Source organism: Dendrobates tinctorius, unplaced genomic scaffold, assembly GCF_039654945.1.
Source record: "Dendrobates tinctorius isolate UK_male_01 unplaced genomic scaffold, ASM3965494v1 ptg000028l, whole genome shotgun sequence".
Taxonomy (NCBI): Eukaryota; Metazoa; Chordata; class Amphibia; order Anura; family Dendrobatidae; genus Dendrobates; species Dendrobates tinctorius.
This window is the reverse complement of record NW_027361696.1, coordinates 54,444,122-54,457,146: the sequence shown is the minus strand read 5'-3', so window position 1 is coordinate 54,457,146 and position 13,025 is coordinate 54,444,122. Positions and strand designations below refer to the sequence as shown.

Genomic DNA, 13,025 nt, shown 5'->3' with positions numbered 1-13,025 from the left:
GGATTTGGGACTGTTTAGCTTGCAAAAAAGAAAACTGAGAGGAGACATAATAGCTGTCTACATATATCTCAAGGGTTGTCACATTGTAGAAGGATCATTTGCACAAGGAAAGACTAGAAGCAATGGGATGAAACTGAATGGGAGGAGACAGTTTAGATATTAGAAAAAACTTTTTGACAGTGAGGATGATCAATGAGTGGAACAGGTTGCCACGAGAGGTGGTGAGTTCTCCTTCAATGGAAGTCTTCAAACAGAGGCTGGACAGACATCTATATGAGATGGTTTAGTGAATCCTGCATTGAGCAGGGGGTTGGACAAGATGACCCAGGAGGTCCCTTCTAACTCTACCATTCTATGATTCTATGATTTGTCTGCTTATAACACTGGTGTCTCTTACGTGGTGGAGAAAATCGTGTAAAGTATAGCGTGGCACTACTACAGGGTGCACAAGTAGGTTACCCAGACCAAAGTGAATAATAAAGTAACTTGGCACTCAACTGAATGATCCTTTACAAGACAAGGTTTTTATTTGGCAGTCACAGTAAGACGTTTCGGCCTACAATTGGCCTTCGTCAGTCTGCCGACTGCTGTATATAATGAGAGTAGAATGAAAAACTGTGTGTAAGTTCCTATTATGAGACAGTGGTTTGGAAGCTACTGCAATATCCCACCGTCTATGAGGCGTATTGTGTTCTAGTAATTCGAGGAGAAATTAATATTGGTCATGAAGATTGAATCTATGAGGCTCTGTGCCTGTAGGAATATATGCCTGGTTAGTACAGGTTAATGCCTGTTGTTGCTTTATCAGGCTTGTATTGGAAGAGCAGGTTTCATGCAGCACTGTTGGCGTTTTACTAGGCTTGTATTGAAGGGTCAGGTTACATATGACGCATGCAGGTGTAGTGCCTGGGAGTGTAGACGTCAGGGCTAGCAGCGGATACTGCGTTCAGGTCTACACGCCCAGGCACTACACCTGCATGCGTCATATGTAACCTGACCCTTCAATACAAGCCTAGTAAAACGCCAACAGTGCTGCATGAAACCTGCTCTTCCAATACAAGCCTGATAAAGCAACAACAGGCATTAACCTGTACTAACCAGGCATATATTCCTACAGGCACAGAGCCTCATAGATTCAATCTTCATGACCAATATTAATTTCTCCTCGATTTACTAGAACACAATACGCCTCATAGACGGTGGGATATTGCAGTAGTTTCCAAACCACTGTCTCATAATAGGAACTTACACACAGTTTTTCATTCTACTCTCATTATATACAGCAGTCGGCAGACTGACGAATGCCAATTGTAGGCTGAAACGTCTTATTGTGACTGCCAAATAAAAACCTTGTCTTGAAAAGGCTCATTCAGTTGAGTGCCAAGTTACTTTATTATCTTACATGGTGGAGGCAACCTTGGCTCTCTTCGACACCATATCCAGGCTGTGCCTGCTACTTCTTTGCCTCCATTCTTGCCAAAATGGTGAACTAAAGATGCTAAAATCCCACCACTAAGGGCAAAACCATGCAAGAATGCCCATTTTAATAGGGTTTTTAACAGTGTGTGAGATCCAAAAATTTGCCAAAATTGTTAAAAAAACAAGCTTTAAAATACATGACAGTCTGGAAAGTATTTTAAATTGCTGGCAACTATGAATCCCTCATAGCTATCCCCCTGGTTGTGATGACACGCTGATCAAAAATATTCAATCATTTCTCATTTGGATTTTAAAAGGACATGTCAACTGTTCAAAAGTGTCCAGTTTTTGCTCTTATTCTACTACTACTTTTTTGTTTTTCTAAAATCCATCATACAGTTCCAAAGATATGGGCCTCCTAAATTTCTATGGTCTTTACAATGGGGCGGGGCTCACAGGATAATTATGTAGAGCAGCCTGATGACACGCCCAAGAGGATCTGGTGAGCCACTCCCCTTCATAAAGACCATAAAACTTAGCACTAAGTAAAAAAAAGTCTCATAACTCTGGAACCGTCTGGCGGATTTAAAAAAAAACAAAAAACTGTGTAATCATGGGAGTAGCGGGCATAATATTAGATCACAAATGGTTCACTTTTGACCTAGTGATAGGTCCTCTTTAAAATGTAATTTTTAAAAAAAGTCTGAGATAAAATTATTCTCATTGAATCTGAAAATGTACTAGACAGGTCTGAAGTCACGTAATCGATTCCACCAGAGGGAGCCCGAGCTCTTCACATTGAGGCCAACGTTACATTGCAGCAAGCAGTATATTGTATGTTGCTTCTGCTCTTGGCAGGCATCATTCCTATCACAAGGGTGGCAGGGTGGCGATTTGATTGAAAAGCCTGCCAAGCTCCAAAGAATAGCACTAGACGAACCACTCGGGTCATCCATCACCACCAAATTCGAGACATTTAATGCACAGGCCGAGAGTGGAGAAATCAGTGGAGCAAGGAGCCAGGTCTGGAGGGAGCAGTATTTCCGCACAGTGTGAGTCCAGGTGCATAGTGGTTATGCAGTGTCATGGTGCATTATGGGAGTGCAGCATTTCTGCAAGGAGATACTATGCCGCTGGACTTATTAAGTGTGTGATCGCTGACGTGAGCGCAGCGCATTGTGTCTGCATTCTTGACGATGGCGTGCTGTGAGCAAGACCCGGTCACATTTGATTTTCGGAACATTTTTTTGGGCCCAAGGCAGAAGAGGCGGAAGAAACCCATCCCCCCTTCTCTGCCACTGATTGACACTAAATGCAGCAGTCGACTCCTGCGGGTTAATGCAAATTGTGACTCGATCAGACAGATGTACATCAAAATTAGAGAAGACGTCTCGGCAAGAATTTAGACGCTAACCCCCTCGAGGAATCGCTTGATTTACGCTATTGACAATACAGATGTAGTCAAGACTCGAAATGGATATTCCGCTTAACCCCCAGCATGCCACAGCGTGGTCTTTGCTGCTCTGAGTGCTTGTAAAGCATGCCAAATAACCAACAGCATTTTGGATTTTAGGTCCAATTTTAGTATAGGTTGAGTAGTGCCTGCAATGTAAATGAGACCCAATGCAAGCTCTCCGAACGGGACCCCCAAGTATCAGGTTTCCAACTTTCCCCCCAAAAAATGCATATTAAATGAGCTGTACTTAGCTCTTATAAGAAACATACCAGCACTGTACATTTTAGTGATATAGGGCTGGAGAAAATTACTTTTAATTAAAAGGCAAATGAGGGGTCTTCGGTGCACATTGGAATGGCCAAGGGCTCATTGTTCTGTTTGCATTTTGGGGACTGTTCTCATTCCTGATTGACAGTACTCACTTGCCCAGAGCAAAAGCTACCCAAACGCAGCCAGCATGTCTATGCATGCGCACTAACACTGGCTGTGCATGTGCAGTGACACTGCCTGAAGCCAGTCATGAGCACACAGTGTCAGGGCCAGTGTGTTCTCCTCCTTGGCTCCTCTCTGTAGTCAGTGCTCACTTCAGCGAGTAGCCAGGCAGGAGAAAGCCCACTGATACCATTTTGCACTGCTCAGGCTCAGGCAGTGTCAGTGCACTTAGTGGAAACAATCGGGCTGACTTCAGGCAGCACTCGCTTTTACAAAAGGCAGAAGTCCTCGAAATGCAAATTAGGGGGGCATAACCACACCAAGGGTGCACAGGAGACCCCTCATTTGCATTTTAATTAAAACTAATTTTCTCAGACAATGTACCGCTAAAACGTAGCGCTGGTATGATTTTTGTAGGGGCTAAGCCCCCTATCTAAATGTATGGATAGTTTAATATGCATTTTGGGGGTGACAGACTCTCTTAAATAATTTTGATCTTTACATAAGAGCCAGAAGACCTCGGGAGTTCAGGGGCAAATGCACCCCGTGCACCTGTGGTACCAGCAGGTACGCAGGACGCAGTGACGAGGCGCGAGACGGTTTAGTGCTTTTTGTAATAACGTTTATAGGCCTAGAGGTAACTGTCCTCAGTCGTAGCCTGACCAACCAAAGGGGTAACAAGAGGTGCCCTCGCAGGGGCTCAATACAAGCAAACACGAACAGATTAGAACACGACTACGTCCAGCGAAAGCCGGTCACTATAGGACCGCGGTATGGCCGACCACGGGTCCTTAACTATATAATCAACTTAGCCGTCCTGACGTCCCTCGGCGTTCTGGACGGTGGTTCTTCGGCGTAGCAGCCGCTGGGCCCAGCCGCTGAAGAGTTGATGTAGTCTTTGAGCGTTCTGACGCTCCGGTGACACCGGGGCACCACAGGCCCAGGAGGAGTCCTTGGACGGATGGCCCGCAGCCCCCGGACTGGGGCAAGCAGCGATGTGGGGTGGCGATTGGCAGGCCACCTGTGCAGCTAACAGCTGCGACGGGGAATCCGTGGCGAGCAACGGCCCAGCCCTTGCCGCGGACCGGAGCGGGACAGTGGTGGCCGCTGACGGCACTGGACTTGCCGTGGCCACTGGTGAGAGCAGGGCGACTGCGGTTGGCGGGAGACAGGCCTACAGCCACGGGCTGGAGCGAGGCGGCAACAGCCGCGGGTAGACCGCAGTCGCGGGCTGACGGGTGGCAACGGCCGCTGGCGACCGCGGGCAGGCCACAGCGGCCACGGGTTGAAGCGGGGCAGCGGCTCTCGGACGGTCGTCTGGGCGCCGTCCCTCTGATGTCCTAGGTGAACATCTCTCCTGGCTCTGGTAAGTCGCTTTGGCTCTCAGTCGCTCCCACGGTCTCCTGCTGCTTCTGTCCTGGTATGCTGACTCACCGTGACTAGCGTTCCCCACCCCTGTTATACTGGCTCCTCCCCCAGCCCATATGTCCTTCTCAATGATCCGTCCCTGAACTCTGTCCCCCCCGGGAACAGTTTCCTCCGGAACCTAGGTGACGGTCCCCTTGGTTCCGGCCCGGACACTCGGCGGGGGCCCTTCTTCCCACACTCCCCCGTCCTGTATGCTCGCCAGTCCTCGGGCGAGGGTTTTGGTAGACTCGGGTTAGTCTTTCGAGACGACAGTCCTTGTCGCCATACGAACTGGTCCTGTTCGTAACGTTCAGGGGGTTTGCCAGCTGTTGATCGCTCGGAGCGTCGAAGTTCGGGTATGGTGGAGTCCTCTGGGGTGGTGGATGGTGGTAGGATAGTCAATTCTGGTGGGGTGCCCGGGTCTACTGTAGTGTCACTACTTGGGTGCCCCACGGATGCGTTTGAGGAGTCCTCTTCATAGTCCAGGTCCCAGACCGTGGGCGGGGGGTCGGGGACCTGAGGGATCGGTTCGGGTCGCATGGGATCAGTGGACGTACAAGGCCATAACATGTTACGATGCACAACACGAGTGAGAGGTGCGTCGCTTCCTTCGGATTGTATTTCATACACAGGCCCGTCGGGGCTCATTCGGCGTAACACTCAGTACGGGTTCTCCTCCCACCGTGGTTCGAACTTGTTTTGGGGGCGTTGCTCTAGTACGAGTACCCGATCCCCAGTCTGGAAGTCAATTGGTGGGGGCATCACTCCCCCCGGGTGTTCTAGATCCTGGAGCTTTGTATGGACGATTCGGTGGAGGGTCTGCAGCCGGTGCCGGTGGTTTCGGACCCACGAGGATACTCCGGTCCAGGGTTGGGGTTCCTCCGGGTTTAACACCACTTCCGTGATTCCTTTGCCTTCCCGTCCAAACAGCAATGAGTAGGTGGTGTAACCAGTCACCCGGTTATTATATACCCACACCAGCTCAGGGACGTATTCAGGCCAGCGGGCCTTTCGGTCACTCTCCAGGGTACGCAGCATTTGGATTAGTGTCCGATTGAATCGTTCGCAAGCTCTATTTCCCTGCGGGTGGTATGGTGTAGTCCACGACTTATTGATACCGTAGAGATGATGTAGTTCTTCCATGACTCTTCCTAGGAAGCATGCTCCTTGGTCTGAATGTATTCGTTGCGGGCAGCCGTACACTTGGATAAAGTTTTTACAAATCGCTTAGACGGCCAACTCCGCTGTCTGGTCTCGGGTGGGGGTGACCATCATAACGAGACAATGTTCATACCCCTGGTAGGCAGGACCTATGGTCAGATAGTCCACCGTGAGGAGCTGGAGGGGAGCTGATGTTACAATTGTCTGCACCGGGGCTCGTTGCGTGGGAGGTTTAGCGAACTCGCACGGGCGGCAGGTTTGGCAAACTTCTTCCACAGCAGTGTGCAAGCGTGGATGGTACACTATCTCCTGCACCCATTGCAAAGTCTTTTGAGCACCAAAGTGAGCCCCCTTTTTGTGGGCTTCCCGAGCAAGTTGGCTGAGTTGGGTTCCGGGCACGATCACCTGCCATATTGTAGCAGACGTTGTTCGTGACACGGCTTTCCGATATAAAAGTCACTTTTTGATGACTAGTTTCTCCCACTGGCGCAACATCAGCAACACATCCTGGGTCAAAGTCTGTCTCTGTGAGCCAGTGGGCAATTTGCCGGTGGCCACCCATCGGTGCAGGAGTCCAATTTGTCCATCTTCCTGCTGCTGCTGAATCCACTTGTCGCGTGGCTGTTCCAGCATTCCCCCTAAGAGTCCCGGATGAGGCACTTCTTGTGCGGTGGCTGTAAGCGCGGCGGTGGTGAGAGCAAATAGCGTCTCTTCTTCTAATTCGTCGTCTCGATTCCTCCCTGGGGTGGTGTGTCGGATTCTGGAGAGTGCGTCAGCGTGCACGTTTTCAGCCCCTCTTTTGTAGATGATCTTGTAGTAGAACTTGGCCATCCGAGCCACCCACCGTTGCTCCAGGGCCCCCAGTTTGGCATTCTCCAAATGGGCTAGTGGGTTGTTGTCAGTCCACACCACCAACTCGGAGCCCGCCAGGTACTCTGCGAACCGCTCCGTCATTGCCCACACTACCGCAAGGAGCTCGAGCTTAAAGGAGCTGTAATTGTGCGGGTTGCGTTCGGAGTCATGCAGCGACCGGCTACCATAGGCGATCACTTTCTCTCAGCCGTCCGGCGCCTGTGACAACACAGCTCCTAGTCCCTGGAGGCTCCTGTCGGTATGAAGGATGAACGGTTGCGAGAAATCCGCATATGCCAATATCGTGGCGTTCGAGAGGGCGACTTTGAGATCTTGAAACACATCCTCTTGCGGTTGCTGCCACTGGACCTTCCGTCCATTCGCCCCGGCTGGAGTCCCCTTGAGCAGGTCCTGCAGGGCTCAGGCTCGGCGTGCAAAATTCTTTACGAACCAACGATAGTAGCCGGCCAACCCCAGGAAAGCCCGCACGTCTTTCACCGTCTCGGGGGTAGGCCATCCCTGGATGGCAGCAACCTTTTCCAGGGATGGTCTGACACCCTCCGCCGAGACGGTATGCCCCAGATATTCGATCTGGGTGCGGAACAGGTGGCATTTCTGGGGTTTTACCTTCAACCCGTACTTCTGCAGCTGGCCGAGCACCTGCCCCAACCGCCGCAGGTGATCCTCGAACGTGGCGGAACAGATGATGATATCGTCCAGGTATATCAACGTGGCTTGAAAGTTGAGGTCTCCCATACACCGCTCCATCAACCGCTGGAAGGTTTCTGGGGCGTTGGCCAGCCCGAACGGCATCCGATTAAACTCGAACAGTCCCATGGGAAGGATAAATGCCGTCTTGGCTCTGTCTTCCTCCGACATCGGCACCTGCCAGTACCCACTGGCCAGGTCTAGAGTCGAGAAGTACGTTGCGTTCCCCAAGGCGGACAGAGACTTCTATGTGGGGCAGTGGATACGAGTCCTTGATGGTGCAGGCGTTCAACTTTCGGTAATCCACACAAAAACGCAGAGTAGCATCTTTTTTGCGAAACAGTACAATGGGGGCCGCCCAGGGGCTCTGGCTTTCTCGTATGACCCCCTTCCGAAGCATTTGAGCCAATAGGGTTTTCACTTCCTGGTATAGCTGCGGTAGAATTTGCCGATATCGCTCCCGGATGGGGGCCGCTCCTGCCGTGGGGATCCCATGCGTGATGGCCATGGTACATCCAAAGTCATCCTCATGACTGGCGAAGACACTGTAATATTGTCCGAGAAGTGTCTCTACCTGGAGAAGTTGGGCTGGCGCTAGGCCGGAAAGTTCGGCCCGCATTCTCTCCAGGATGGCTTGACCTTTCTCCTGGGTCGAGGATACGGCAGTCTGTAGGGTCCGTATCGTTACTGCCCAAGGATCTTCAGGCTGCACCTTCAACTGGACCACGGGGTCCGGCAGCATCTCCTCCAAAGGCCTTACTAGTTTGGCCATTTCGGCCCGGGGCTTCAAGGCGATATCTTGGTCTTCCAAGTTGACACAACGCACCAGGATGGTCCCTTCCCGCACCATGGCCAGGGAGCGGGCTACCAGTATGCCAGGGTGCAGGCGCTCTGAGTAGCATGGTTCCACCTGCACCTCCACGCCCTCCAGTGGCATCAGGGCGCGGATTGGCAGGGCCACCACTGTGTGCCCTGGAGGAAGCACGAGCGGGGGAGCCGCCGGCGCGATGACTTTGCCCAGCGCCTCACCCTCCTGGCACTCCTGGAGCACTCGCGCCTCCCGCACTAACCACTAGAATACCTGCCCTTGGGCCGTGCGAGAACCCCACTGACTCAGGGTCTCCTGCGTGGGATCGTTGAGGAGTAGATTGCCGAACTCCCGTAATATGTTTAAGCCCAAGATAACTGGATGATGGTCGTTTCTTCTTGGGTTAGGACCACTCCCCGGCGGCCGAGGGATTTACCACACAACGTCATTTGGAGCCACACCAGTGTGGCGACAGGAACCGGCAGTTGGTTCACGGCTACTAGTCGTATTATGGGCCCCCACTGGGGCCTTGCCGCTTCCGGGAAATGCTGCCGGAAGTAAGTTGCAGGCATGGTCGCTACTTGCAACCCCGTATCCACTAGGAACCGTACAGCACGACCCTCGACTTCGGCCCACACTATTGGGCACTTAGCGACCAGATCTTCGGGACTTCCACCACTCCTTGTTGTGGCTTCCGGCTCCGAGCGGCGTTCCCCATGCCCGGAGCCCACTAGTTTAATATCCGCCGGGTTGGGCATCTCCCACGCCGCGGACTCTCTCGTGCAAAGTGGCCCAGTTCTCCATACTCATAACATCGGGGTGGTGAGGCCCAGCCACCCCGGGTATTGCGAGGCCCCCAGGGCCCGGGATTGTCGCAAAGCCGGCCGGGCGCAGGCTCCATTCTCTTCTTCACTTCGGCCAGCTCACCCCAGATACTCTTCAGCTCTTGTCTCACTTCCTCAATCCACTGAGGCTCTCCGACAATGTTTATGGGAGCCTCCATGCCCCGGGCCTTCCCCACGGGAACGGTCATCCCCTGCTCCTGCTCTCGTACCCGGGCCTGACTCCCCACCTCAGAGAAAGCTATGCGTAGGTTCACTCGGATCTGCTCCCACAATGCCTGCTTGATTAACGGGTCCCGGAGTCCAGTCACTAACAGGTCACGCAGGGTAATGTCGATGGGCCCTAGCCCTACTCCGTCCTTCCGCTCTATGGCTGTGTATAGTTCCTGGAGAGCGTTCATATACTGGGTGATGGTCTCTCCCTCCCCCTGCATCCGACTGAACAACTGGGTCCTCAACTCTCCCACGTTTGTTGGATCCCCGTGGGTTTCTTCCAGAATCTGCAAGACCCTGGCAAAGGTGTTGCGGTGTCCCGGGGGTCTCAACATCACTGACTTCCGGGCTTCCCCATCTAGCGCCATGAGGGCCACCTCAGCCTCTAAATCAGGAGTCATCGGATGCATGCTGAAGAGGCCCCGCATGCGCTCTGTCCAGCTCCACATCAGTGTGTTGGAGCCAGAAAACCAGGGCAAGTTACTTAGCATAGCCCCCAGAGAGATGCTGGAGCGGGGGCCCCCCATTATCGGCAGCACCCACAGCCCCACTCTGGTCGGGCGCACCGCCGTCTGCGCTTGGAGACTGCATCCTGCCGACTACGCCAAATGTGGTACTAGCAGGTATGCAGGACGCAGTGACGAGGCGTGAGACGGTTTAGTGCTGTTTGTAATAATGTTTATAGGCCTGGAGGTAACTGTCCTCAGTGGTAGCCTGACCAACCAAAGGGGTAACAAGAGTTGCCCTCGCAGGGGCTCAATACAAGCAAACACGAACAGGTTAGAACACGACTACGTCCGGCGAAAGCCGGTCACTATAGGGCCGCGGTATGGCCGACTACAGGTCCTTAACTATATAATCAACTTAGCCGTCCTGACGTCCCTCGGCGTTCTGGACGGTGGTTCTTCGGCGTAGCAGCCGCTAGGCCCAGCCGCTGAAGAGATGACGTAGTCGTCGAGTGTTCCGACGCTCCGGTGACACTGAGGCACCACAGGCCCCGAAGGAGTCCTTGGACGGATAGCCCGCAGCCCACGGACTGGGGCAAGCAGCAGCGATGCGGGGGAGCTAACAGCTGCAACGGGGAATCCGCGGCGAGCAACGGCCCAGCCCTTGCTGCGGACCGGAGCGGGACAGTGGTGGCCGCCGACGGCACTGGACTTGCTGCAGCCACGGGTGAGAGCAGGGCGGCTGCGGGTGGCGGGAGACAGGCCACAGCCGCGGGCTGGAGGCGGCAACGGCTGCGAGCGACAGTGGGCACGCAGCCGCGAGCTGACGTGGGGTGGCAACGGCCGCTGGCAACCGCGGGCTGGGGTGAGGTGGCAGCGGCTCTCGGACGGTCGTCTGGGCGCCGTCCTTCTGATGTCCTAGGTGAACGTCTCTCCTGGCTCTGGTAAGTCGCTTTGGCTCTCAGTCGCTCCCACAGTCTCCTGCTGCTTCTGTCCCAGTCTGCTGACTCACTGTGACTAGCGTTTCCCGCCCCTTTTATACTGGCTCCTCCCCCAGCCCATCTGTCCATCTCAGCGATCCGTCCCTGAGCTCTGTCCCCCAGGAACAGTTTCCCCCGGAACCTAGGTGACGGTCCCCTTGGTTCCGGCCCGGACACTCGGCGGGGGCCCTTCTTCCCACACACCCACTACAGTTACGCTCCTGCATAGTGCCATGTGTAGCACTTTCTATTAATGCTTTTTTCGGGGTACCTATTTGTTACAAAGTTATACAGTTGTATGTAACCATACAGCACCCAAATAACACTGCGAAAAAGGTGCCCAAAAATACCACCCATTCAATAAATTATGGAATCAGTTGCATCCTGAGCACATTCTATAAAACTGGGCATCTAGGTTTGGATCTGTTACATGGATTCAGCTCCACATGTAATTACTGTACCGCTAAGCAACATAACTCATCCACCATAACAGTAGATATTCGATCCTATTCCAAGTTCCTGTTCCCTGAAGTGCTGGTGGGCTTCTGACGTGGTATTATTACTAGCAGGTCCAACTACCCAATCTATAAGAGCAAGATGTGCAATAATTCAAGGTGCACCATGCATGGGGAGGTACTGCTGTATATGATGGGGAGCAGGGGGGAAGGTTAGGGAGGAAAGGGTTCAACAACAAGCTGCAAGCCATTTTTCATAATCATGAGCTTTAAGTGCTAATCTATGCATACATTCTCTAATAATCCCTTATTTTTCACAGATCTATCATTCTGCAAATGCATTAATGTGCCTCCAGGGCTAAGAGCTCATGCTCAGTTCTGTATTACATGTTTGTACAAGCTGCAAAGTGTATAATGCAACACTCATAGTATTCTGTGGGGGGTCTTACGTACGTCTATGTGCTTCTTGTTCGCCATGAAAAATGGAAATTCTCTTGATAACATGGAGCCAAGTAACGGCACAATGGAACCGACTTACTTGCAATACTCCCTGTACATCAACATGTTGGGAGAAGAGGTGGTCAAGGCTAAATGTTGCAGCTTCATACCGCTTTTTAGGGGAGATATGGAAATAGTCGAATGAGAGCAGTGGTGGTTGCAGTGGTGAGATCCTCCTCATTGGTCTAACCATTACACCTATTCTGGGGATAGCTGAAAAATCGTTTTCAAGGAATGATGAACAAGTAGAGTTGGCGCTAATCGATTTGCAAGACCCAGTCCATCAATTGGATACATAAGTAATCTGCTGCTGGACGGAATCTGTGAGAACCACCTTCTTACCTGATGGCACATGTGACATTGAAGTGGGCCAGCAAATCAAAAGAAGAGTCATGGATGCGGTCATGTAAGAGGCGACTCACGGTTCCTCTTTGGCTGCCACAGATGTCTAATGTGGCTGATGGACTGGATCAAATGACAGCCAGTCCCATTCACTCACCTAGCGGCATCCCAATGCCATAGCCCTTGGTATCGAGTAGGCCCCCAATTTGGGTGAGGTTGCAGTTGAGCCTACGGTGGTATTCATTCATGGTGGACTCCATCAGAAAAGCGTAACGGGAATTTAGCACTCGCGCAATTCCTTCTTCCGTGCTCTTCACGAACACGCTGGGCTGCTTTGAGTTCATGTAATTCCACATGCGCTGGTAGGTTTGATAACGCGAGTTCTGTCGACGGAATGGAAAATTAAAATTGAAATCCATTGGAATCAGATATTGAGGTTGTAGCAACAAACTTATGAAGGCCCTATACATATAGACATAATTTAAGGGAGCAGTTGACATTGATAGCAAGTTTACCCACCTGGAAGAAGGTCATAGTAGATCCACCATGAATGGTTCCATACTCGATATTGGTCTGATCTGCAAGGTCGTCGGCGGACTCAATCGGGACCTCCATTCTCTGCACAGTCAGGAAAGCAGCGAGGTTGGCAGTGTAGGAAGAGATGATTATGAGAGTGAAGGCCCACCTAGAGGAGAAACACTGGATGACATGGTCTGTATCCTGGAGAGGCAAAGCTAGGAGAACAGCTTAGGGTTGCTGATGCCAGGGGGGAACCTACAAGGCAATCAATGGGGCTCCGAACTTACCAGACTCCACTAACGCATCGTGTAGACAGCGCCCTGGGCATGACTTCTGACCCCTGCTGCATAAACCCTCCTACAGGAAACCACAGGCTGTTCCCCAACGTGTATTGGTTCTCCAGGATGTGATGTCTCTCCCGCAGACATGGGTGCGGATTGTACCATTCATAAGGACTCAATCTGAGGGCAAAACAATGCAAACGTGA

The 13,025-nt window shown here is 52.2% G+C and overlaps 1 protein-coding gene across 3 annotated transcripts in view; it reads right to left on the bottom strand.

Annotated features, from left to right (window-relative positions):
• Positions 1 to 13,025, bottom strand: part of GRIK5 (glutamate ionotropic receptor kainate type subunit 5) — a 446,124-nt gene that overhangs the window by 44,037 nt on the left and 389,062 nt on the right. For all 3 annotated transcript variants that reach the window (XM_073570753.1, XM_073570754.1, XM_073570755.1), the window contains 3 exons: positions 12,826 to 12,999; positions 12,539 to 12,704; positions 12,177 to 12,402 (listed from right to left, as the gene is read on the bottom strand). In XM_073570753.1, coding sequence (XP_073426854.1) covers positions 12,177 to 12,402; positions 12,539 to 12,704; positions 12,826 to 12,999 — 566 coding nt within the window. The remainder of the gene's footprint in view (positions 1 to 12,176; positions 12,403 to 12,538; positions 12,705 to 12,825; positions 13,000 to 13,025) is intronic.